General features: G+C 42.9%; 1 protein-coding gene and 1 non-coding gene across 2 annotated transcripts in view; one reads left to right on the top strand and one right to left on the bottom strand.

Moving 5' to 3' along the window:
* The window catches only part of NOP58 (NOP58 ribonucleoprotein), a 53,257-nt gene extending 33,933 nt beyond the window's left edge, over positions 1-19,324 (top strand). The window contains exons 11-15 of the mRNA XM_090044763.1: positions 1,735-1,869; positions 3,631-3,692; positions 7,995-8,128; positions 15,233-15,360; positions 17,401-19,324. Coding sequence (XP_089900889.1) covers positions 1,735-1,869; positions 3,631-3,692; positions 7,995-8,128; positions 15,233-15,360; positions 17,401-17,454 — 513 coding nt within the window. The 3' untranslated portion in view covers positions 17,455-19,324. The remainder of the gene's footprint in view (positions 1-1,734; positions 1,870-3,630; positions 3,693-7,994; positions 8,129-15,232; positions 15,361-17,400) is intronic.
* On the bottom strand, positions 5,227-5,366 carry LOC149867113 (U4 spliceosomal RNA). Its single transcript, XR_016442161.1, has one exon. It is a non-coding gene; the product is annotated as a U4 spliceosomal RNA (small nuclear RNA).
* Positions 19,325-27,845: the final 8,521 nt, after the last annotated feature.

Consider the following 27,845-nt stretch of genomic DNA (forward strand, 5'->3'; position numbering starts at 1 on the left):
CTTGTTAATTGGCTTTTTTTTTCCCTGAACAGATGAATATCTCTGAAGATTAAGGATCAACTTTTTAAGAATTCTAAGGAGGATTTTTCCATGGTTAGCTATAGCTTCTTTCATGAGTAGACCATTCCCTGCAGATCAGGTTGTTCAGTCAGCTGCCATTCACTCCTCTTTTGTGGGAATAAAGGGAATTAGGTTGTCAATGTGGAAGACTGAGTAATGATGGTGATGGATATATTACTGGTAGGGATGTCCATGGGTGAATCTAGGATTTTGAAAAGGGTATAAATGATATGGTGCATCATCATATATGAACAGCACACATTTTTCTCCAGTTAGAGAAACTAGAAGCTTTACTAATGAGAGCTGTGGGCGTAGCTCTGTATTTTTTTTTTTTAGGATCAAAGCAAAAATAAATACAACTTTTTTTATTGGAATGTTCACTAAGTTCTTAGATTATGTATTAAGTTTAAAAATACAGGAAACTAGGCAAAAATGGTCAAAAGTCAAGAGTTAATTAGTCCTGTAGTCATGATTCAAATGTACATCTCATATTCAAATTTGTAAAACAAAATCTAGTCTTCTTGAACATCTTGACTGCACTTCCAATACTTCACTGACTGTGATTTCTACACATGAATTAAGGTTTTTAGCTAGTACTCAAAACGGTCTACAGGGCTGTGAAATAGAATAGTGACATTACAAGCAGCAAAATTGCAGATGAAAGGATAGTTTGATTAGTGGAACATTAAGACCATTAAAAAGAATAGAGGGTCATTAACAACAGCTCTGGAATGAAGAGCCAAGGGCAGGAATTGGAGAGAGTATAATGAGCCAATAATTCAGTTGACTTCATTGCTGCCTGAATAAAAATGCCACTACCCCTCCCAGGCAATTGGTTTAAAGTTTGGGTGAAGCAAGAATCAAAGGAGGGTGCAGCTACACCACTGTACCCCCTCCTTGATCCTACCCTCAGTAGGTGCGTCTATGTGACGTAGCATCCATGGGGAAAAACCATGATGCTGGAGCTACATTACCATAATGATGCCGTCCCTCAGTATAGTGCCTCACTAGGCTGATGTAACAGCTAAAAATAACCACACACCATACACACAGGTCAGTATGGGATGTTGCTGCACCATCATTTAGTACTAAATGACAGTGCAGTAACAACAGCTGTGCAGGGGCATATGTAGATACGCCCACTGTCATAATCAGAACTGAGTAACAAACAATACCGAAGAAATTTAATATAAAATAAGCTGATGAAAGCATTTGGCTTCCTTGATTTCAGAGGAAATCCTTGAAATCAGACCCCTACTCTTACTGGAGCTCGCTGCTTATATTTATAGGACACAAGGAATTTGAAGGTGTTTTTAATAATACAGTAGTGAGAAGGATGTGTTCACATAGTGGAAAAAGTTATTCAGTATCATATTTGAAAGGCAGATTGGTCATCATCCACCTCATTCAGATCAAGGCAACCTGACTAGAAACAGTTTACCGCATTCAGTATGTCCTAACTTAGCATTTAAATGCACAATTACCTTATCGGGGATCTCAGCACACAAGTAAAGGTCACATGGGATGTATCATGTGTTTTCTTGGACAAAGCACTGCTGCTTAAGGGGCAGTCTAGTCTTCTATTTGCTGGCAAGATTTCCAGATCTGTGTTCAGAGTGAATTATCACCTAGTGTTCAGTCTCAGCATTTAACATTCTCTTTTTTCCCCCCCAGATCTCTCGAATGCTAGCAGCCAAAACAGCCTTGTCTATTCGGTATGATGCCCTTGGAGAGGACAGCAGTGCTGAACTGGGAGCTGAGAACAGATTAAAAGTAGAGACCAGAATGAGACAGCTAGAAGAGAAGGGGGTGAGTCTGGGATGCCAGGATTGTAAGGAAAACTACATTAAAGCTGCCTGTGTGCAGAGTGTGGTTCTTCAGATAAACTCCAAATGTGTTCCCTGTGTAAGACTAGTATATTGCTTTGTAAAGTTTTACCCTGAAGTACTGGCTGGAGCAGGTGGGGAATTTCAAATTGGCCCCATTCTTGTCTTTGTTTTAGCTTTTCTTTATCTATACTTAGATGCATTAGAAGGCTTTATTTCTTAGCAAGAGAGGAAGTGACACGCCCTTACATTACACTGCATCACTCCTCTATTAAGAAACTGCAAAGGGCAGCTTGATGGTCTGTGGCATCTTTTATTGCAAGCAAGGAAGCTCGTTGGAGCTTGAGGACATTTTCATCAAGTGTTTCCCACTTGGCTTCTCCTATCTCTAAGCATCTTCCATTGTGCTCAGCCATACTTAGTCTTCATACCTCTGGAGCCAATAAACAGTGCAGCTCTTGCCCAAAGAAGACATGCAGTCCTCTACTGAGTACTAATCACCTTTCTTCTGAGCAGTAATCTTCCACCACTGAGCACTAATCACCTTGCTTCACATTATTATTGCACCTTGGGAAGAAAAACCTGCAGCATCCTTATAGGCTTGGCAGTGCTATGCTGGCTAGCACTATGGAAGAAAGAGACTTGGGGATCATCATTGACCACAAGATGAACATGAGCTTGCAATGTGATGCTGCAGCTACTAAAGCAACCAAAACGCTGGCTTGCATCCATAGATGCTTCTCAAGCAAATCCTGAGACGCCATTCTCCCCTTGTACTCGGCCTTGGTGAGGCTGCAGCTGGAGTACTCCACAATTCAAAAAGGATGTGGAGAAGCTTGAGAGAGTCCAGAGGAGAGCCACGTGCATGATCAGAGGTCAGGAAAACAGACCTTATGACAACAGGCTGAGAGCCACGGGGCTGTTTAGCCTGGAAAAGTGCAAGGCTCAGGGGTGACCTGATGGCCACCTATAAGTTTATCAGGGGTGACCACCAGGATCTGGGGGGAACGTTTGTTCACCAGAGCGCCCCAAGGGATGATGAGGTCAAACAGTCATAAACTATTACAAGACAGTTTCAGGCTGGACATAAGGAAGAATTTCTTTACTGTCCGAGCCCCCAAGGTCTGGAACAGCCTGCCATCGGAGGTGGTTCAAGCATCTACATTGAACACCTTCAGGAGTAAATTGGATGCTTATCTTGCTGGGATCCTATGACCCCAGCTGACTTCCTGCCCTTTGGGTGGGGGGCTGGACTCAGTGATCTTCTGAGGTCCCTTCCAGCCCTAATGTCTGTGAAATCTATGAAATATCTGTACAAAGCATTGTACTCATGCAGAGATCACTGTCTTCTGGGTGGAACGTTGCATGCTGCCCCAAGGTGGTGGCCATGTTAAACTTTATTGGTACAGCAACTAGAGGTCAGAAGTTCTACTGTAAAGGCACCAGTAAAGTGCAAAATAGGCCTCTGCACTCCAGGAGTATGTCCTGGATTATTGCTAGTCCCTGTGGAAACAAAGTGCACTTGGTATCTGCTTTTTGAAACCCAGATTATATGCTTTTTCTTACCTTTGTCCCAAAAGTAAGTGGTGTTAAGCTTTATTTGTAGCTGACAGCATCTAGTTTCTTGCCAGGCATTGCATGCCTATCTTCCCAGTTTTAATTCCTTTCAAGGGCTGTGGAGTTTGTGTTCTCAGTTGTTTTCATTATGAGTAATTTGTTTTTCTTTTCTAAATTTTTGTCTCAGATAAGAAGAATAAGTGGCACAGGAAAGGCCTTGGCCAGGGCAGACAGATATCAGCACAAGAGGTGAGTAGTTTTCTGCTCAGCTTGGCTTAGTATAAATCTTTATTTTTATTACACAGACTAAGGTTTTTCGCTGAGTAGACTTCAGTTGCAGGAAACATTTTCCATCCTCCAAATACTGACTTTGTTCCCATTGTTAAGTGACATCTAGTGTGTGTGCATGTGCATGTACATTTTTGTGTGTATATATAATGTAATTATCATAAAACAGCTGGGTTATGGTAACTGCTTTATATTCTCATGTGCAGGTTGCTCACATTCTCAGAGAACAAACAGCACGCTTAAGGTTTATCAGCCTTTGCTCTGAAAGTCATGTAGCTCTGGGAAGTAATGCATTATTCTTTTATTTAATGGAAGTTGGAATGAGTTAAACTTTTAAAAATGCTTGGTTTTGTACTTCATGCCACTTTTGAAAGTACTGTATGAAACCTACTTTCAGGGCACCACTTCCAAAGAACCCTTATCATTGTCTTCTCTTTTGAGTTACTCTGCAATTAACATTACTGTATCCTTGGCAGTAAATGGTGGGAAGCTGGACATGATACTGTTTAAACATTCAGTTTCTGGTATCTGTGGTGATGTTGGCAAATTGTAGCTCAGGAGGCTGAACATCTAAATATAGGAAATGATATTGAAAAAGAGGGTTTACATTAGATAGATTTTTGCATGTGGGCTAAGGAAAAGTAATAGAACTAATGTGAAACTTTACCTTTTTATTCTGTTGGATCATCTGTTGCAGGTGGCCATTAGCCATATGTGTAGCAGAAGCATGAATGCATGAGTAGTTCCATTAGGAATTAACTAATGATGCTACATCCATGTGCAGTCACCAAGCAGCTGCCCTAATCCTGTCTGCTAAAGCTACAGATCTTCAGAAAAACAAAACTCAAGGCAAAAGGCTCCCATTGCCCTCCAAAACCCCACCAGTAGCATATCTAATGACGGTGATGGCTTTCATATTGTGATTTATGGTAGGACTCGAAGTATAGAGAAGCCTTTGAAAATGCAGCCGTAGCAGCTGGTGAAACATCGGTGGATTTTAAAGGGGGAAGATACCTATCATATGATCCTGGTATATCCAGAGCCTACTGAAAAAGCGTCTCTCAAAGTTCTGTCATGATATGTTTGCAGAACTTGTCTACACTAGGCAAGGGACTGCAAGACAGGATGGAGGAGCTCAAAATAATTTCCAGCTGTGCTTCAGTCTCTCCATCTCAAACTTGTAAGAAGCATATCTCGTGAGTGAATAAACTGTGAAATACAGTGTTCCTTAATTTTTTCTTCAGAGGTGGCCATGTTCCTGAAAAGTAACAGCATTTCTCATGGCAGGAACTCAAGGCCCATAAACTGCAAATCAGCTTCTGCCCTGCAGTAATCTGGGTTTGGCAGAAAGAATCTTTGATACTGGGTGTTGGGAGTGTTAAGTGATAGTTCTTATCACAACTGAGCTGATGTTGAAGCAGGATGTGAGCATCTGTTATAATCTGACAGAGTCCCTGTCTTGCCAGTTGTGCTCAGCTAATTCCTGAGCAAGGTGGCTACTGCTAGTCTGCTCAGAAATACCCTTTTCATACTTCATTTAGGATGACAGGAATTTCTGCTATATGAAAGTTCAACTAGCAATAATCGTGCCTCGGTCAAGCCTCGTGGTCTACAATACTGCCACTACACAAAGCTATCTATAAGCAGCAGGAGTACAGTTTCTTTTGAGAGTGGATCAATAATTGTTTCTTGTGGCACCCATGTGCATACAGTGAATCTTAAAATCAGTCCTAATGTACTTAGTTGAAATGGGTTTCAGATGAAGCATCCAAACATGCCCTTCTAAAGGAGAGAGGGAGTCTTACAAGGGGTTAAATTTGACCATCTGTAATAGCAGGTTAAAGCTCATTGATTTGTAAATAGCACTGATGACCAAGTGGGTTACTTTAATACGTTTTCTTCCTGTTATCACAAAGTGAAGCATAGGTTGTATTAGGCAGAAGTGGTGTACATATTTAAAAAATATATACTGGATATACATAATAGGCAGCACTACATGCTCCACAACAAGATTGCCAGACACTTCCCAGCATAAGACACTGATTTCAGTTGCTTACTGTTTTGTCACACTTCTGCTTTTTTGGCTGAAATTCTGCATGCTGGGGTGTCTGCTGTGGGATTTTTTTTTTTTTTTTGGGCGGGGGGGTGGAATTTCAGCCAAAGTATTTTAACTGGTGGGATAAAGCTAAAGGAAACATTTATCTTGCCAAATTGAGACCATCACAGAGGAGGGCTGGGGGTGGTGACAGATGAGGGAGGTCTTCCCTTTCCCATGAGAGATGAAGATGCCAAGTATTTGAGTCATTGAGAGAGAACTCTGAAAAGATGGATGGAGGTGAGATAAGGAATGGCACTAAGGTTAGAAGATCCAACTGGGGAACCCAGCCCTCTGACCTGCTGGTTTGTCAGTATCATGCTTTTTGATAACACTTCTTTTCTCATTTTTAAAAGTCTAGGATAATGTAGATGTAGAAGTGCTACAAGGGAATTATGGTTGTCAAGTCAAGCATTCAGAGGTTGGGAAATGCCAGAATCAAGGTTTCCTATGCCACTTGTATTTGGTCCCCTTTGTGTGTTCATTACATGTAGTCCTTAATCACAGGACCATGCTGTTATGTCAGCAGGACCCAAGACGCATTGAGTCATCAGTTAATAAGCAAATTGAACAGAGGAGGAAAAAACGTGTACTCTGCTGCTCGTTGTGTTAAAACCACACTCTGAAAATGGTTGTTAGTTTTCCTCATGAACTGCCTTAATTTATACCAGTGTCTTAATCGATATATGTGAAGCACTTAATCTCTTACACAACTCCTTTTTGAGAAAAGTGTTTATTCCCACTTTACAGTGATGAAATTGAGATACAGAGATTAAGGCATGAAGTATTAATTTTGGGTGTTTAGTTTGAAATACCTGGGGCCATAGTTTTTTCCAGATATGAAGCTGTTTTGTAGCACTTTGATTGCCAGAGCACAGCTTCCATTGACTTCATTTGCAGCTGTGAGTGCTCAGCACTTCTGCAAATGTTTCCTTAGGGTTTCAGCATGGACAGCCAGACAGTAATTGCTGTGCAATTCATAACTGCCTTGGAAAAGTTTCAGTTAAGTAGCATGTGCTCTGTGATGAAGGTGCACTAGAGAAATGGATTCTACCCCATCTGCCTTAATCATGAGACTGCCTTTCAGTACCTGCAACCCATGTAATATTTGCTGCATGCATTCTGTGTTCTGCAGTTATTGAGGCCACAGCTTCCTCAGTATGCAGCTTTTATTGGTCTCCAGAACAGGTTGAAAAAATAGTCTTTTACTTCTGCAGCATGTGTAATGTGTATGCCTGAGGAGCCTGAATTATGACTGTATCTTAATTCCAGTGTTTCCTTACTTTGAAATGTTTTACTTTTGTAAGCATTATGCTTTCTTAACATAGCTCCTTTTATGTAACTTGGGATTCTGTGTTTAAACCACAGGTCAGTCGGTAGAAATTACTGCTAACTGATTTGTCTGCAGACAAGGCACCTTAGCAAGTACCTGCCATTAGTTAAGATAACCCTTTGACTGTTCCGAGGGTTGGAAAAGGTGTTGCAAGATAGAAGATGTCTGACAACAGGAGTGGGATGGGTAGAGAGTTGTGGACATATGCTAATGAGGATTGCTGTATTTTGAACAGTTCTAAAAGAAGCTGGAACTAAGCAAAGGCTGTCAGAGGGGGACCTGCAGTATTTGGAAGGATAGTTTTGGGCTCTGATTGGAATGGCTTATCTAATTGTACTTTGCAAATCTCTCCCTTGTCTAAACAACAGGACATCCTTTCTGTATTTCTGGGAATGCTTGTGCATACTACCAAGCAGTGGACCTGATCTTCCAGGTCCCTTCTGTCTATAGAAATCTATGAGAGGGGAGAGGCCTTAACTACTAAGAAATCAACTGAATGGGTCATTTGAACTCTTTGATCAGAGTAGAATTGAAAAGCTTTAACCCTTCTAATGCAAGGAAAAATGACTTTCATTTGAACTGGGCCTTTCCTTGTAAATGAAAGTCGTTTTCTGTAGAATATAATCCCAGTAGCTGTCCTGTCTGCAAACAGATCTGGCTACCACTAGTCCTTCTTACTCTTTTAGTTATGCCATTTTCATTGAGACTTTTCCAGTGAGATAATGTTGATAGACAGTAGAAAGTGAGCATATCACCTCTTTGATCTCATCTGTCACGCTGTCACTTTCTTCCTTCCTTTTTAATTTAACAACTGGCTTTGTTCTCTCCATTCCAGTGAAGTGAAAACATTTGACCCATCTGGTGACTCTACGCTTCCTACTGTTGCAAAGAAGCGGAAAATTGAGGAGGTGGTAGAAGAGGAGACAGAGGTTAAAATAAAAGCAAAAAAAATCAAATTGGAACTCAAAGGTTGGTGTCTGCATCTCTCTTCCGCACTTTGCTGTATGCATTTTATGATGGGATTTAGGGTGACGTTTGGCCTGTCAGTATTTGCATTTGTTTTCCAAAGTCTATAGACATTACATTTAAGAAAAAGAAAAACCAAAATATGGTCTAAAATTGGACTGTAGTTTGTGTGCTCATACAAAACTGTACTGTCTTTGTAACATTGAGGTGTTGTTGTGTGGAGGATTTAAAACTCTGGCCTTCACTGTAAGTTACAGAATTACATCAGTGTGCCAACTTTTTATAGATTTTAATGTGGGAGGTTTGTTTTTGGTGTGTTTGTTTGTTGTTGTTTGTTTGTTTTTTTTTTTACAAATATGGATAAAAATATTATCCAATGGCCAGGGAATTGTGACCAAATTAGGAAAATTAGCATTTCAAATAAAATAGAGGACCTACAGAAGTGTTATAAGGAGATTTTGCACTTGGACATGTGTTTTAAAATGAACAAATACAAACGTTCTACTGTACAGTGATAAATCTAAACACAGTTACCAGTTCATTCTGTCGTGAGTTAACAGGTAAAAGACCTTGGATTCTAATTTTTGTAGAACCATTAGTTTCTATAATAAAGGTGCCCCCAGTGTCCCAAAGCCATAATGCCCCTGGTGTCCCAAAGGCTACTGCTCTGTTCTAGCTCTAGATACTCTCCCATTACACTTTCTTGCCACACCTTGATGTAACATTGATTTCTTTCAAAGAGAAGCTCCCACAGAGTCCTAGAGTACAATGGAGTCGTGTCATACGTTCATTTAACTTATGCGACTTCATCATACGTGTATGCCCTGGAGTGCTAGTTGTTTGGATTCAGCCTGCAGCTGCCCCCTGCAGTGCTGTCCATGGGGCCAGCAGCCCTACTAGGAAGCTATGCACGCTGGCTGGGTGGGAGTTTGGTGCAGGCTGCCCTGGGCACTGTGGGAGGCTGCCTTGGGGGAGGGAGTGGACTGTACCACTGGGCAAGCCCCCTGACTCTCCTCTACCCCCAGCCAGCTCCTGGGACCTAGCATGCAGCTGCCCCCCGCGGGGCTGTACACAGGGCCAAGCAGCTACATTGGGAGCAGCCCTGCTGGGAAGCTGTACATGCTGGCCGGGCAGGAGTTTGGTGCAGGCCAGCTGATTTTCAAGGGTAATTTTGACCATATGTGATTTTTGCCTTGCATGCTGATTCTAGAACCTAACCCCCATATAAGATGTGACCATACTGTATGCCCTTGTCCTACCTTAGTTAGCAACTCCTCTCCTGGACCCTGCTAGCCCAAATTCAACCCTTCACTAGATCAGCTGTCCTGGCCCATACATGCCTCAGAGTACCTGTTGCCTTAATGGCTATTTGGGGCCTCCAGCCTCCCCTACAGCTGTGCCCAAGCCTTGTAGGTTTTACTCAATACCATTCTGTCCCTTCTAGAGGCCTCCACCTTTTTTCTGGCTGCAACCCTTCAGCCCTGGCCCAGTGATTCAGGTCCAGCCTTCTTGGTTTCAGCCCTGTCAGTTGGTGGGATCTTTGGGCATCTACCTCTTTTCTCTAGCTCTGAGCCCCTGGCCCCAGAATTTGCCCTCCTGAGCAGTTGGGTGCCTGGTCTCTGCCCCTCTGAACTAATCTCTTCCTTCCTGGGCTATGAGTTTGCCCCTCTTGGGCTACAGGTCCCTGACCGTAGTTCTCACCCCTGTTGGGCACTTGTTTTGCTCTTCTTGAGCTGCAGGTCCCTGATCCCTGGTTTTCATGCCTTTTGGGCTACAGGTCCCTGACCGTAGTTCTCACCCTATATGGCCACTGGGCCCTTGTCCCTTTCTTGACTGTTGTGAGCCCAGCCAGCAAAAGTAGTGATGTGCCCCTCAGGCACAGCTGGGGGATCTCTACCTCCCCAATAGTTTCAAACCCAAACCAACATCTAAACTATATTCAAAAGGCAAGCCTTCCAGCTGTAACTAAACTAAAAGCCCTCTGGCTGTAACCCAGAACAGCCCCCCTCACTGACTCTTAGCATAACCCCTAGCTTGCTGGCTATATGAACAAAGCTTCCCTTACTCTGGGCAGCTTCCCCTCCCTGCAAGTCCTCAGAGCATTACTGATGGTTCCAAAGCAAGAAAGTGGCCAGCCATGCACTCCCTTGCAGACTTCCTGGTCCACAGCTTCTTCCATACATAGTAGCTTGGAGGGCCAGACTGTTTGCCTGTTCTCAAGCACTGGCTTTATGCACCTGCTGCTGAGCCCTGCCCTGACCAGTCATGCGACTCTGCAGCTCCCAAAAGGTGCATTCCTTTCTTGTGTCTGACCTGCCTGCTTTCTCAGCGAGGGCTTAGCTCAATAGCCAGCAGTCCCTTGCTTCTGGGCGCTACCTGTCTGTCTGGGTACAATTTGTTACTCTGCTTCCTCTACCCAAGGAAGTTACCCTCTCAAGGCAGGTCTGCCTGCAGCTTGCCACCTATGTGTTTGCTGGTGGCCAGTTCATTTAACAGTTGGGTGGTCTCCCAGCTGCAGTCAGCCTGTTCTAGGCAATGGTCTCTTGACTGGCTGCAGGTGTTTCCCTCCCCTTAATGCAGCTCCTGGCATTCCTGGCTGCCTACCCTCTTGCAGCTAGACTCTGTTCAGCTGCCGTGGGTCCTAACTACAGCTTTCTCTCCTCTTAAAGTGACAAGAGCCCCAGGCTCCCTGTCACAGGGTGCCACTAAAAAGTTGTCTCATTTTCCCCAGGTGTGCATGCATGCAGCTGTGCACATGTGCATATAAAGCCTCAAAATAAATGTTTTAATCCTCTCTGTGGCAAAGGAGAACACAGTAACTCAAAAGGGGAAAGAGATCTCTTTAACCCCACTTACTTTTGCATGCGTTTGAGGTAGGGTTAGCTGTGAGCTGCTTCAAGTTAAGTTAGCAACTGCAGTGCTCGCCCCAGGTAAGTGTTACCAGAGCACAGAGTTGCTTCTCTGTATCCCTCATACTCCCAACTCCAGCAGTGGCAGAGGTGTAATATCAGAGCAATTATACTGGTTCTGCACCACTTCAAGATAGTTTTATGCTGAGGCGGTCTTTCTCTCTGTTTTGGGCTTTCTGATTTTATGGCCCTTTTTGTTCTGGTGCAGTGGCAAGGACTGGAGCCACCGTCTTGCCACTCTGGACAGATAAACTTTAAGGTCCTGGTAGGTCCTGGTCTGGGTTACAACTTCTGTTCTGATACTGGACAACAAGATGATAGAACAGGGGTAGGCAACGTTTTTTGGCCAGAGTGTCAAAAAACACCACAGTGCCTACTTTGGAAGGTGCCAAAGTGCCAGCGTGCGAGAAAAACAAAATGAGGGCAAGGGGTACACGGCAGGATGTCCTGCTGCCCCTTGCCCCTCCAGCCAAAACCCCTGTCCCCCAGCCCAGGCCCCAGCTAGCAGCAGCTACCCAGAGCTGGGGCTGGCTGCAGCCAGGAGTCTCCAAACGGCTGTGCAGGGCTCTGGCATCAGCTCTGTACCAGCTGTTTACAGCCTGCCCCCTGCTTGCTGCAGCTGCCCAGAGCCTGGGCTGGCTACAAACAGCTGTCAGGCTCTGGAACCCTGCCATCACCTCGGTGCCAGGAGCAGGGGAGAGACCAGGGCTGTGCTACCTCAGGCCCTCCCCCTCCACCCGCACTGAGGCACAGATGCTGATGCTGACCCCTGTGATAGAATAAGGATTCACAAGAATGTTCTTTATTTTAACTCTGATTTTGCTTTTGAAGTACATGAGTCTTCTGCTGCTCACTGCTGTTTCTAAGACCCTTCTGAATGTATTGCCAGTGTCAAATCAACTCTCCTGATTTATAGTCTTATTTCCATATAAAGGCAGATTATGGAAATAATGCTATAATATAAAAACCTGTCTTATACATCCTTATATCTCTTCCCCAAGACTTCCTCCAAAAATGTATTGCCTTGCAGATGTTTCTTACAATGTACACTTCCAAGTCACTGTTGAACTATTAGGAACTAAGAACCACTGTCTTCTCTGTGTGTGGAATTACAGAATAGATTTTTACTTTGAAAAGTACGTGTATACTTGCTTTCTCAGTGTACATCCTACTCCTTTCAACAGTCTGTTCAACTAGATATCCACTGTAAATTCTCTCCACTTTACAGTCTGACCATCCACTAAAATGTAATTTTGGTGTTCTCTGGCATGTGCTAGACAGACTTTGACATCACTGTCTTCCAGTAGAGAACAGTTTCACAATTTTGGCAAATAGTTGTGTGTTGTAAAGTATACAAAACTGGAGCACATTCAGGAAGCTCATTTAGGTTTATCTAAGCTTTCAAGTCTTTTTATTTTTTTAAATGCAATAGTCTAATTCTTTTTCTCTTGTCTTCCAGCATTATACAGATACCAACTTGAATCCTTGTCTCTTAATAACCCACACTGGGAAGAGCCTTTTTTAAAAGGCTCTTAAATTCCCCAAGGATGGCAGGGATATTCAGAGGCAGGGGCAATACCTGAACTAAATTCTAATAGTTTTTAGTTGTTAATTGTCCCTTTAACACCAGCCTGTTTTAAACCAGTGGGGGGGGAAATGGTATGAATCCATAGAAGCTTACACGGTTAGACAGAATAATTGAAGCTGTTGCTAGCACTAGCGCTAGCCAGCACTTCCAGTAAAGCATTTTGCTTTCATTAAAGCTCATATAGTACACTGGTATGACTTCTCCTTGCAAGACAGGACTTTTAAGACAGAACTGTCATCCTAAAGAAATTAATGGGGTGAACCCTGCAGGGTATGCAGCTTTAAATGACAGGGTTGTATATCATGGTGTTGTGTACTTAGCCATATACCATTCAACCTGTCATATGCATGCTGGAAGAAATGAAATGATCTATATACAAAAGCTTGGTATGTAAATGGATATTATTAAAAGACTGAACAGTGGACGTGCATGAATAGAATTTGGGGTACAGTCCCAGCACAGTGTAAGGACATTAGTCAAGCTCAGTTATCACAGTGCTGTTGAGTTTCAGTGCCTGATGGGAAAGGTGCTTGGCGTTCTTGTCAACTACTGTGTATTGCAAAGAAACCCCACTGAGCTGAATGACTTAAGTGCTGGACTGGGGGGAAAGAACAGAGTCCCAGGAGCCTTTATCTTTACTCTGTCCTGGTACAAACATTTGAAATCCTGTGATGAGCTCTGCGGGAAACAAGCAGTTTAAACCTTTATGAAGGCAGCCTTCTGCCAGCAACTTGACACGGCTCACGAGTGCTGAATACATTAGCTCCCATAGTAATCTGCGAGACAGGTTCCCTTTGCCTAGTATGTCAGGCTGATGATGCACACAGTAATAGTACAGGCTCATTTTCCAAGGTAACACCCAGCACTGTCTGAAAATATGCTCTTTCACTTAGTAGTCCAGATGAATGAAAACTTGCAGTACAGCAATGGTGACTCAGAAAATAATTTATGCCCCCAATGTATACCTGAATAATTGTACACATGCCATTTGTTTCAGGTTTTTCTTTGTACATGTTATGAACCGTCACAAGTGATCCTATAATTATGTCTTTGCATGTATTAGAAGCAGTGTATTTGCATGCTGAACTTACATGACTGACACGCAATATAATAATATATTGTACATACTAATTCCTTAACCTGGAACCCTCTAAAACTAATGTGGCTTTAAACATTTTTTATGTTGGAAAAGTGCAGATATTAGCTGTATTCTGTTGTAGACAAAGGCAGAAATTTTATTTACCCATGCTATTTTTGTCTTAAGATTGGACTTGAAGTAGATATTGATGCAGTCTTTTGAGTTCTGTGTCTTGTTTGTTACTTTGAGGATCTAAATGTGTGAAATTGCAGCAGAGCTAATAGGAAGGTCATGTAGTATCACTTTGGTTTTTTGTGTGTGAAGCTTTTCTTTTATCTTTTGCTGGTGTTAATGTGTTAGCTCTCCTATGCTTTCAAAATAGATTCTCTTTTTGCTTTTTGGGGAGTGTTGTAAGAAGTGTTGCTTCCTCAAGTTGCATATCTGGTAGCATCTGTACAGCATCACAGATGCTGCTGGTGTCAGCATGCCAGTTCTGTGGATGATGAAGAATTGATTGATGCATCCTGAACTTATGCATAGCAAGGCGTAACACTATGGAACCCAGTATTCAAGTCTGATTTAGTTAAGCAGATGTGATTTGGTAAGGTGCCAATTGGAGCACAAATGCCACATAAGGTGTCAGATCAGCAATAATTTCTGCTTATCTGCAGGTTCCTGAAGTTCTGTTGTCACTAGTAGTAACTTATACTGTACTTGCCCATGTATTCTGATAAGATAACTGTTGGAAGATGGGTCTGAAAAATAAGGTTCACAGAAGTTTAGGGCTGGAATGGACCTTGTGAGATCATCAGGTCCAGCCCCCTGCTCTGGGCAGGAAAGACTGCTGGGATCAAATAACCCAGCAGTCTCCTTTTGAAGATCTTCAGGGTAGGTGCTTGCACACGCACGCACACACACACACACACGGAGTCTATTCCAGAGTCTGGTGTCATGAACTGTGAAAGGTTATATTAGAGAGGTAAGAGTGTACCTGACCTAACCAGCATACTATAAGTCATTTTTAGTAAATAGAATTTTCACCATATATCCAATATATGTCCCTGTCTTTATTCTGTCTGAACAGGGGAAGTATCTCTAGGTTTGCTCAGTCTTGCACATTAGCAAAATGTTGAAATGTTAGTTGCAAATACTTCAGTCTGTGTAAGTCCACCTGTTATTAAAGTATTCCTGTTTGTCTTTAATGTGTAGGCATTGGTATATTTCTTATATCTTGATGCTGGACTCAGTTGAAATCTGCTACTGACTCAGTGAATTTGTGTTTGGATTCTGGTGTCCTTCAGCTGATTATAGCTGTGGTCAAAATATTCTTAAACTCCTAATGCTGGGGAAGACCTCTCCTGTTAAGGACTGTGCCCCTAGGATAATGCAAAAACAAGTTAAAGTACTTTGATAAGTGGTAAAGGCATGTGGATCTGTTTGGGATGTTTGAGCCTTAAGCAGAGAATGCAAGCTGTCCTTCTGCTGTAAATTTTCATGAGCACTGATAGCATCTCCTTTTCCTTTTTTCCCAGGTACAGAACAGGCAAATGCAGAAGAAGGCGAAGTTGTGAAAAAGAAGAAAAAGAAAAAAGAGAAAAAACATAGAGCTGAGGAAGAGGCCACTTTGGCTGAGGAGCCATGTACTAGTACAGAAGTTGAGGTGAGATGGGAATTACTCTAAATGCTTACTGTGGTACACTTCAGGAAGATATTCTTCCAAAAACATGGGGAAGAGGGGGAATACCCATAGCTCTGTGGAGAGGACTGTTTGTTTGTTCCTTTGTTAGTTAAATTTTGTAATGTTCGGTGTTGTAGCATACTAGAAGGCTCAAGTTAGAAAATAGAATCTAGGAAATTCAAGATTGTCTCCAAGTACATCTCTTCCTCTTCTTCCATACAATGAAATCCCATTCCCAGATTTATAACTCCACCTTCTAAGCCTGGTGTAATGGTCACCTTTCTTTGAGATGACTGGGCAGGGCATCCTCCAGAACAAATGAGGCATCTCTAAATTAGTCGGGATTCCTGCACCCCTCAAGCTGGAGTGCAAGTACATGGTGCTGTGAATCCTTTAGTCTCCTAAATGGTAGATGTGTAAAGCCACTGAAGGGATTTAGCTGCAGAATTTTGAAATACTAAGTGGATGATGTTCTTTAAAAGGGGATTTTCCTTCCATCTGTTTCGGGCAGCCATGCTAGCTACAGTTGTGAACTGCTAGTACAGGGGTCGGCAGCATTTTTGGGCAGAGTGCCAAAAACATCCACATCTTCAACTTGTAAGATGTTGGCATGCCAGGAGCGGACAGTGGGGGGAGCTGGGAGGGGCCAAATCCTTGTTGTGGCAGCACAGCTCTGACCGCTTGCCCACTGTCTGCCCTGAGGTGCACTTGTTGCTGGTGGTGAGTGCGCACGTACCTCGTGTCATGGAAGGGGCTAGGCATGAGTGCCGAGTGCCCCTGGAGGCTGGGGGGGCACAGTAAGCTCCCTCAGGTGGCCACAGCACTGTTGGGGGTGGCGAGCACTGACTAGCGTTGGCGACCACCTACTGATGCTGTCAGCAGAGTCAGCCAGTGGCAATCACGGACACCCCCCCACCCCCAACAGGTGGTGTCAGTAGTGAGGGAGCAGGGGGTGGCAAGCAGCGACAGCCCGCAGGCACTGTTGGCAGTGTCACCATGCTCAGGGGGGTGCACATGCACCTGGGTGCACCCCTATGCATCACCAGTGGGGCTGGGGTTGCACTGCCACAACAAGGATCAGGCCCCTTGCAGGTCCCTCCACTGTTCACCCTGATGCACACATGCTAAGCAAAATGCCTTTGTGTGCCGTGCTATGGCATGCATGCTGGTGGTTGCCTACCTCTGTGCTAGCAGTTTCTCCCACCATGGGGGATAAGACATTTTTGAGAACTATAAATAGGGACCTACCTAAATCATGGAGGTTGCCTCCATTTTGCAGTCCTGGCTGAGCATCCATAACCATTTTCGCAGCACTCTCTTGAATCCCAGTGTCAAGCAGGGGCAGAGCCAAGAGAAACATCACTGGGGCTGCAACTCCAGCTCCACTGCAGCCCCCAATGGAACCCTGAATCCCAGCGTTCTTTACCTTTCTTTCCGTGGCCTAAATCCCACGGCTCTCTAGTACTTCAGTGAATGGAGGAACAGCAGCTGGAGAAAAGATGACTTTTTTTAAATAATTGTGTGTTTTGTGGATCAGAAAGCTTGAGAATGTTGATGATACAGCCACCTAAATGTAAATACATGTAATGCACAGTGTAGGCTAGAATTGTAAATGGTACCTGTCAGAATGTTGCTGTGGGTGTAGCCTGAGTTACAAACCAGTTCTGGTTCTGTCAGATGCTGAAATATGTGGCAAAACCTAAATGGCAGATTGATGTTACAGCTGGCAATTTATTTCCATGTGGATTTAAGAGGAGAGTGTCTTGTTTTGCAAGTGTTAAATGCCCTGAGTTGGTTCTATACTTCCAGGCTTCATCTTGCATTTACAGGAACCCTGTTTTGTGAGCACTCTTTTTGGAGTCTTAAGGAAGGAAATGAATGTGGCGTGTGTCCCTAATGACTGTTAATGCCTACCAAGCCCCTTTCAAACATGAGCCTTCTTCCTGCTTGTGCACACTGCTGTGCTGTGTTATCTGTTGTATTATTGTTTGCTCATATCAATATTTCTGTTTTAATTTTCAGAGTTCAGAGAAGAAGAAGAAGAAGAAGAAGAAAATCAAAGAGCAAGACGACTAAGAGGGAAATTGAACCCTTTTGGTCTCTGCTTCTCATACTATTCTCTGGAACAGTTTCCCTTGCATTCTTCTTCAAAACCCTCCTATACTGAGGGAGGGCGAGTGGAAGATGAATTTGACAACCATCTCCTGTGTCTTCCTAGAACAGAGTATGTCAGTTGTCTCTGCTCCTAGGAAGGCCACTAACCTTTTATAATTCCTCTAATTGATGAGGTCACAATATATCCTTTACACATAGTCATTTTTTGTGATAATAAAAAAACTTGCCTTTTGTATAGACTTTTGAGCCAAGTTTTGTTTTACCTTGTTCCAGTTTGTTGGCACATAACTCATTTCTGTAACATTTCTACATTAATTGAATGTGTTCGGTTTATAACCAGTAAAAGAAAAAAAAATCTGGTATTCTTAACCTTTTTTAAGCTTAAATGTTCTTATAGTGATTGTCTATAAAGATGGGTTCAAAACCTGTCATACTGCTCCTCCTGCTCTAACATTGTAAATAGTTGTGTATAATAATTTTGGGAAAATGCATGTATAGAATGAATGTACAGTGCAATGGTCATGATAAACCTTTGGCATTTGGAAGTGATGATTACAGAATGACTGACAAGATTGAGATGCATGTGTTTTGAAGTAACAGGAGTTATCTTCCAGATTGTCACTGTTGTCATGACCAAGCCTTAGAGTAACTCAGTTTTTTGCCACTTAAATACAAAGGATCATTTCATCAACAGCCTAATGAATAAGCTAAAAAGGAAAGCTTTTTCCTATTATAGAATTATTACTTGAGTTATTTCTACTATTAAATGTAATTGTTCCTGGGTAGTAGATATATTTGCATGAGATTTCAGAAAACTAACAGTAGACCTTGAAATACAGAGTTTACAATGGATAAGTAGACGTAATCTTTTTTCCTACCATGTAGTACAGATTACCTTTGCTTATAACCTGATGCATTCTTTTTTCTTATTTCTATCAGCCATTTTATATTCTTCTTAACCAAAATGACAGGTGCTCTGTCTGGCTTGGAAAACATTTGTTATCTTTAACTTATGATAGCTGTAGGTTTTTATAATGATGATTTTCTGTGTTGGATAACTTACTGTCCAGCTTCTCCCATTTAACTACATTCATGTATTTTAATTGGTTCAATGTAAACAGATATGTTGACTCTCTATAATGAAAATCTTAAACAATTGCTGTAGTTCACCATGTTGGTATAGAAGAGGTAAAATGTATTCCTTTCCCTTCCCCCTCACAGTCTGGAGAATGCCATAGTCACCTTTTAAGGTTCCACTAGGGGAAGAGCTATGGAGTCCCTACTAGACAGAGCTGCTCAAGACATGCTCTGATTCAGTATATCACATTCCTATTTTTGGCCATATTCCTGTGTGACACTTGCTGCTTTTCCTTTGTAGATCAGGATTGGTGGGTGTGTTGTAAAGCTGCAGTAGCCCATACTGTTTTTTCACTGTCAAGACCTCAATGCAAATGGAACTCTAGGCCAATACAAATACTGAGAATTTACAGGCCATTTGTTCTCTTGCTGGCCTAGTAAAATTGTATAGTAAACCTGAATCAGCAGACAGGTACAATTATCCATGACAAGATAAAAATCTTGGTTATGATGCCCTTAGTCTCTTTTTATTTAAAATGTCTTTTCAAATACAAATCGTTACAGGCATGAGATTTCAATATCCTCTTCACTATTAATGTAATCACTTCCCCAAAAGTCTGAGATAAATTATGTATGTGCTGCTCAGGAACTGTCTTAGATAATTCATCTGAATCAGAAAAATGCTATGAACATCTCAGTGGCTAAATAAAAGTCTAAAGATCAGGATTTTTACAAAGATTATCCTACGCTGCTACATTTTTGTTTTGTTTTGTTTTCCTTAAATCTTATTACTTTTATAATAAGAAAAAATGTGATTTATCTGTTCTCTTTTATTTAATATATTTCAGTGAACCGTTCCAAGCCAGGCTTCACCATCCAAGACAACACATTACTGCCAAGTCATGCAGAAAATCTTGGAATTGTTTGGCTCTGCCTTCCTGCTAGGACAGTAAATCAAATTAAATAGAATTTACCTTAATCTGTCCCTGAAGCCATGTTTCAACCAGGGTGCCTCCAGATTCTTTGAAGGGTGCCCTGAGATGTGAGGATATAACCACAAGAAATGAGCAGGTTTTAGGGAAGAAGCACAGATACAAGCTTCCCTTTCTGGCCTTTCCCCTGCCTGCATCACCCAGGCTCCTTTGCAAGGATAAACACTAGTAAATCAGTTTTTTAAATGATGTGTCATTCACTTCACAAAAGGTATGCAGGGGATGCCTTGCATCTAAAAAGGTTGAGAACCAGTGCCCTAAATCTTAAAATGCTGCAGGTTTTTATGTAACCATATAAAACAGGATTCTGTTTAATTTTTTTTTATATTTGGATAAGTACATTAGCTTGATAGGTCTTCTGTAATGGTCAGTGAAAACTAATAGTGATGCCAAACCTATAATCATTATATTCCAGAGTTGGCATACCTGAATAGTGTTCATCAGTACAGACAGATAACTGACCTGTTTCCTGAAGGTTTGTTTTTTAAGATTGTATTTATAATTGCAGAAGTGTGGGGGACTGAAGACTTGAATTGACACAGTCTAGCACCTGGTAGAATGGTTTATTTCTGTAGTTTGGTAATACTGTGTGTATAGCATTCATAGGGGTGTTGGTAACTATTCAAGGTGCAAGGCAGTGAAGAACTGAACCGTACAGTTTTTTTACAGTGAAAGATCAAATCCTCAAGCTTTAATTCTGCAGGAATTTTAAGAGGAATTATGCAGCAGGGTAATCACATTATATAGAGGGCCCATATTATAGATAATTAAACAAAATTATATAGTCTCTGGGAAGGGATTTGAGCCACTTCTCTTGTAGGAAAATGGGCCACTCAGCTTGTCTATGTGTATAAAGTAAAAAGAAACTAAACTAACAACATGGATTAGGTACACCTCAGTACAGAATCTGCATCTCTACCTGTCTAAATTGATAACAATTTGCATGGATCCCACTAGCCTATTCAATCATAATTGCTATGCAGACTATTCTATGTTGGATGAAGGACCACGTTAAATTATTTACTTTTGAAAGTGTTGTGAGTGACCTGCTGCTTCTCATCTAAGGGTATCATCGCAACAAGAAATTGTATGAGTAAAAGTTACTGACCCAAAAGCATCAGCCACCCCAGAGAGGAGAGCAGTTTTCAATGCGATTGCAAGCAACCTTGAAAGTTAACTCTGATTTAGGTTAGACCAGCTGATTTCTGTACCCGAACATGCTGTTGCCTTGCAACCAAATGAAATCTTATGACTTAGGGGAGATTTGCTAGCTTCTCTTGTCCATATATGGCCCTGTCCTAGGATTTAAAATAAGTTGAGGCAAACCCTTTAAAACTCAATTTATTCAAATTTTGGTGGCCAACTTCTTCACATGACAATCCTTTATCTATCTAGCCAACATGGAAAATATATTGTCTCTACCTGCTGGAAATGCCTTTTTTTTGCATATCTGCTATTAATTTCCTCAAATAACTAAAGCACCCAAAATGACTTGCATCTTTCTTCAGTTGTTCAAAAGACTTTAGATATCCTTTGGAAAATTCCAGCTCTTAATTTTCACTTGTTTTTTTGTCTATGGAAGAATAATAGAGCAATTATTTTGCTATAAAGAACTTGGGAAGACCGCAACAGGTCAGGATGTTTTTAACTCTATGAATTCCCATTTGAAATCCTGGGTTTATCTTGTGACCCATGTCTGCACATGTAACAGTGCTAATGTTGCATAGCATCCTTTATCACCCTTGCTAAGATCTCAAGGCACCTCTGGGTGCTGCAGCACCCTGGTTGAAAATCACTGGTTTAGAATCAGCACCACAAATCTGACAAATGTAAGGCCTGCTCCTTCCTGATGGATTTGTTACTCTAGCATTGACATGGGAAATGAAACAGGAAATAAATAGGCAATATATATATATTTTAGGTATGGGTAATTGCCTATTTAGGTGTCAGAATGAGCCCCCCCTCCCCCCCATTGAGGCATGATGGGATCTGATGTGTGACGCAGTCAATCACAGGAGGCATGATTGTGGAATCATGCATCAGATTCTAGCATGTCTTACTGTTGGTGCAGGGGGAGCCTGGAATCAGGATCCTGGGCTCCCCCTGCACTGGCAAGTACTAAGCTCCTGTAGCTGGAAGCCCTGTCAGCTGAGCTGGGCTCCCAGTCATGAGGGTACATGTGGCTACACATTCAGTTAATGGCATCCTAGGAATCAGCCACAAAGTTATTACACATTTTTTGTGGAATAACTTTGTGACTTTTATTCCTTATTTTGTGATGCTATTTATGCTTTAATGCAGGGATGGGAAGTTATTTCAGCTGGAGGGCCACTTAATGAGTTTTAGTGAACTATCAAGGACCATACATGCACAATTTTTAGAAGATACCATTTTAACAAATTATAGATAAAATCATACTAAAAATCAAACATCTACTCTAACATTTTAATTTGATTTCAAAAAATCTTTCATCTTGATTGATTCTTTTTTTTTTTTTTTTTTTGAGTAATATATATAGAGTCAATTTCAGTACTCAAAATAATGTCTAACTCTTGTATGTTGTGTTATGTGGGGGTGCTGCCTGCATGCTAGGATCTCAGGACCTGGCTGTGGAGGGAGGGCAGGTGCAACAGAGCTTGCTGCGGCAGTGCAGTGCAGGTGTGTTCTGCGTCCTCCTCCTCCAAGTGGTTCATGGTGCTCTGCATGGGGCTGATCCCACCTGCGACAGCCCGTGCTGTGCTTCTGCCAGTTGGTCCTAGCCCTGTTCAGTACACACAGCTTCCTAGTGGGGCTGCTCCTGGTAGGACTCCAGCCACCTGGGTACTGCTTTGCTCCCCACCACCTCCAATGGATCCTCCTCCTCCTACCCGTGCTGCGCCGCTCCAGACAGTGGGAAGTTGTAGCCTGGCAGCTCCTGTCCTAGCACACAGGGTTCTGGTTCCAGCTCCAGCTCCTGGCTGCCTTCTACCCATTCTGCCTGCCCAGCATGATGAGCAGCCCCCTGCAGGCAGTTTAGCAGGTGACAGGCAGCCTGGAGCTGGAGCACCATGCACGGGGGCAGGAGCCACTCAGCTGCAGTTTCCCCCCTCCCTGGAGTAGTGCAGCAGGGGCAGGAGGAAGAGGAGTTGCTGGAAGCAGGGAGAGCTGATCAGCAGCTGGGTGGCTGCACCTGCACCAGGAGCAGCCCTGCAGGGAAACTGTCCACATAGGCTGGGGCCATCTGCATGGGTGGCAGTACAGCGCAGGCTGCCCTTGGGGCAGCCACAGGCCACATCCAATCAACTGGCATGCACCATCCACAAGCTAAATCCAATTAGTTGGTGGACTAGATCTGCCTACAGGCCATATTTTGTCCTGTGTCTAGTTTGTAACTTAAGATGTGATTAACTGGTTAATCATGCCTTAAGTGTAATGTGTGGCAGGGGCCTGATATATGCTATGTATAGGCTAGCAATAGCCCTCTTTTCCTCTTAGCTCAAGAGGACATTTAAAAAAAAAAAAGTACAGCACCAGTATTGTGGTATGTACATGTACAACTTCATGGCAATATCCACAGTATGTTCTGTTGGATTTCCTGCTTTGTCTTTCCTAAAGTCTGGAGAACTGTAATATCCCCCTTTATATTTTATATGAAAGCATAAGCAATCACATGGGGCTTGCAGCAAATTCTCATCATTTTCTGATGCCAATGGGCTACATTGACATGAACCAATGATCCTCTTTCCTGCTTGCACTGCTGATGCCTCTGTCATGTCATATCTCTTGAAAATTAATACATTGTTCCTCTCTAATAGAGAATTGTTATGGCAAATTTCATGAGCACTAGAACTCGTCCAAAATTAATCCAAGATGTTTTGCTTTAAATTAGAATGACTCAGTTTACAGGAAGTTTTTTTCAAATTTAGTTTGTAAAAGTTGAGAGAGGGGAAAACACAGAAAAGAAACTTGGGATTATGTGGCTCTGTCCTCCTCTTTCAGTATCCTGAGAATAACATCATTACTTGGTCTTTAGTATCAGGCATAAGGAAAGAGTTAAGATACAATTACAACTCCAGAAAAATAGAACTGATTTTACTAAACATTTGCTTGGTCCTTTTATTCCCACCCCCCTTTCCTTGAGATAATTGGCCCATAAGGTTGTAAACAAGGTTCTCCCCTCTACCCCCATACCCTGTTAGCACTGTAGATCCATTATAGCTTAAGGAAGTGTCAACTTGATTTTGCTGATGGGGCTATTGTCTATGAAGTTTAGCTGTGTAACTTTATCAAGCGTCATATAAAGTTAAACTGATAGAAGAAAGACAACTTAGTTTTCAGTTAAACTAATCTGGAAGCTCTGGAGAAGACCAATCTGAGCTGACCGAAGAGCATTAGTTCCATTTTGTGATGACTTGTAGAAGTCTTTGTTCTATCACAAAATGGAATGAAAACAACCTTTCAAATCGTTCTGGGAAATGCGTGTCTGGGTGCATGTGTCACTCATACTGTGTGGGCTGGCCTAGAAAGAGGTCCACTTGTGTTCAGGTCCTTGCTTCATCTTATCTAGAGCAATTTTTTATCCCAATGCATCTTCACTTTGTACAGTGTAGTATCTTTTGGGACTTTTTCTATTAGTGTTGTCTTTGGTGGAAGTGAAAAGCAAGGGAAATGGTGCTAGCAAGCTGGCGTGCTAGGTACTGCATAACCATTTTCACCATGCCTTACAGTACTGTAGACCGGGGGTGGGCAAAATACAGCCCGTGAGCCAAATCTGGCCTGCCAAATGATTCTACCCAGCCTGCGGCTGCTCCTCAGAAGGAAAAGTTGTATCTGGCCCACAGCTGCCCTTGCTTTTGATGCCTCTCACCCTTCTCCCTTCCTCATGCCAAGCAGCTGCAGTAGCAGCAGCCACTCGCTCCCTTCCCGAGCCAACCAGCCTTGTCCTGCCCCCATTGTACCTCTAGGGTGGCGGGGGGCTGAGCTGTTGGCCAGGTGTCTGCCTGGCAAGACTGTCTGCACTGCTCCAATCCTGTGGCCATTCGCAGACCAGACAGCAGGCCCCTGGCAAGTCAGAGCTCAGGTAAGGTTCCCCCTACTAGTAAGGGAGAGGGTGCAGGGGGAAGAATGCCAGGAGCCACGGGTTATCCCAGCTGTGCCAGTCTGGGACATGATAGGCTTGTGGGTGCTGCTAACATGCTGCCATGCCATGTTCCTGCACTTTGCCTCAGGCCACATAGGAGCCATCTCTGCCCCTCTCACTCAACCATGTGAGACTGAGTGGGGGGGACTTGGGGTTGGGGAGCAGGTGCAAGGAGATTGAGGAGTGGGGAGGAACACAGCATGGCACCAGCCTGGTCAGGCCCAGGTAACCTGCAGCTCCCAGCCCCCTTCTCCCTGCACCCCCTCCCCTGCCCTGAGTCCCTGGCGCACAGATGAGCTGGTGCCACACTGTCCCTGTGCACCATTTGTGCCATGTGGGCACAGCTGGCATGGCTCCTGTCTGACCCAGCCGCATACCAGGGACTCAAGGTGGAGGAAGGGGCCGCAACAGCTGCAAGTGGCATGCTCTGTTTCCCTACTTTTCCTGCACCCCTTCTCCCCCATCCCAAGTCCCTGGGTTAGGCAGAAGCTGTGCCAGTTGCGCCCATGTAACCTAAGGCAGTATGCAGGAATACAACATAGCACTGGCCCAGCTGCGTGCCAGGGACTTGTGGTAGGGAAGAGGGTGCAGGGGGAAGTGTGGAACAAAGGTTAGGTTCCCCTAACCTTTGTTCTCTCTGCCCTTAGATCAGGGGTGGGCAATTATTTGGGCTGGAGGGCCACTTAGGGATTTTGGGTGCACTGTTTTGGGGGGGGAGGGGGGATCCTGACCCGGTCCACAACAGCTCATCTAAACTCCCTCTAAGTAGCCCTCCAGCCCAAATAATTGCCCACCCCGGTCTAGACTTGCTCTGTGATACATTAATGGATATTGCTTCAAATACCAGTGGTGCCTTCAGTCACAAAAAATATACTTATGTGAAAAAGAAACTGTAGATCTTAGAATTCTTAAAAATATGTAGATACAAGAATATACAACTGCATAATAGATGTGTTGTTCATAAAGTGAAAAAAAATCAGGACTCTGCTTCTGACTCTGCTGCATTTGATTATCTTTAAGTGAAACTTGAACATGAAGAGAGGCTCTTGAATTTTTATTAGAGTTGTCTTCATACAACCAATAGACTATTTGGTAGCAGCCTCAGAAGCTTCCTTGGAAAATGTAACGTATCCATTCTTAGATGATTTTAACATTCAAATAGCAATTTTATTCTCATGCATTTTGTTTCATATGCACCTTATATATATATTAAAAGGGCATCTTTCTGTCAAACTATTTGCTTCTAGGATTTTTTAGCAGCATGCGGTGTTGGCCTAATTCTACTCCCATTTAAATTGATAGTAAATTGACTTCCATGGGGGTCAGTGCTGAGCACTTTCAAAAATCCTATCCATGTTTACATTTTCTTTCACTTAAATTAGCCATAGTTGGAAAGCACAACTTGTTCTGTATAGGCATCTCTTGCTCCATAATCCTGGTGGCTATAAACTTTGAAATGAGTAGGTAACTGTCCTATACTTCCCTTATCTCAAAGGCTGCTCCATTGTTCATTTTCCCTTCCCATAGTAAATGAATCAATTCCATAGCTACCATAATGTTGGAATGAGTGCTGTATGGTTTCCAACTTTTTCCTCTGACCCAAATCCAACAGTGCTAACATTATGTAGCACCCTCCAGCACCCTGGTTAGGAATCATTAAGTATAGCCCTGGGATTTGGGAGAATTAAGGGGTGGAGAGGGGTTCAAAGGAGTAAAGTTGGGCCAGTTGGATACAAAAGGTTATGAGCTGTTCAGATCCTGTTATTTGGACTGAGTACAGAGGGGTATCTGGCTAGTACTATACCTAGGATAGATGCAGCACATGGTGGAGGGGCTGCAGCCAAAGGGTGGTTGCTACAGTGGGAGGATGTCACATCCTTTTGCTACTGATGTGTATTAAGCAGTCATTTCAACACTGATTTTGGCAGCAAAAAAGGAGGTGACATCTCACTCCTTCCCTCTTCCCCCAGTGAACCTCTGACCACTGTTCCTACACCAGACACCATTGCTGTTCTGCCCTCCGTGCTGTTTGGGCTAGAGCCATTGCAGGGGAGATGGGGATGGAGGATAGGCAGGAGATGAACATGTGAGGTACCCTCCCTCACTTCCAGGACTCATGCCTTGCTTGCCCACCCATTGTTATACTACTGATCAGGCCCATCTGGTTTTGCTTTAATTCATTGACGATCTTGTGTGCAAACCACTTCATGTCTACTTACCCACCTTTAAAACTGAGATAATGCTTCCCAGCTTATAGAAGGGTACAAGGTTTACTTCATTAGTATTTGTAAGACACTTTAAGACCCTTAAACAGCACATGCTGTAGAAGTGTTATGGGGGGGAAGAGGAAGTCTGAGAATTCACAATGTGTGATAAAGCTGTTTCTATTACAAATTTCCTGCCAGAGTCTGTCAGGCTAGTCGTCTCGGGTTCCTTCTCACAGAAAAGGGAATTCAAACAGCTGTTTTGGAATTTGTAATGTTTCTTTTTGTCCGGAATAAGTGGTAGAGTATTAAGAAAAGGAGGCTTGTTCCAATCATGGGCTGGAATTTACTTTTTAAAGTGTCATTTATTTAACATATTTCTGCATTTGGCTAGTGGGGCAGATGTTTAGTGAAATATAACTCCCATTCTATCAGTGTTCTCACTCAGTTATGAGAGAGCTCATAACAAATTGTAAGCACTAAGGCAAGCTATTATTCATACAGTTATGAATGCGACATCACAACATGGAAGATGAGAAAAAAAAATAGTTACTTGTTACCCAATAAATATTTTGCAACAGGCTGAGGCAATAATGGACCACAATGTGGCAACTGAACATGTTTCCTCTAGCATTACATCTGCGTCATTTCTGGAGAGAGGGGAAGAACTGGAGAATGTAGAAACAATATCTGGCCTTTGTGACCATTTTCTGCATTTGTTATTAAACTCAGCAGGCAGCTAAAGCAAGGAAGAGGAAAGCACACCTCACCAAATGGAGCACATAATAACCATCTCTTATCCATGCACAGTTTTATCCAAGAACATCAACATGCTTCACAAGTCTCACAGCACCTTGATTATTAGGCCAATTTAGTTGAAGATACCACAAGCTGTGTCCCAGGTCTCAGGGTGGTGATTTCTGTGCAGAAAGCCAGGTCAAAGCCTGTGCACTGTTTAAG

The sequence above is a fragment of the Crocodylus siamensis genome, chromosome 4, assembly GCF_052110815.1.
Source record: "Crocodylus siamensis isolate JL-2025a chromosome 4, ASM5211081v1, whole genome shotgun sequence".
Taxonomy (NCBI): domain Eukaryota; kingdom Metazoa; phylum Chordata; order Crocodylia; family Crocodylidae; genus Crocodylus; species Crocodylus siamensis.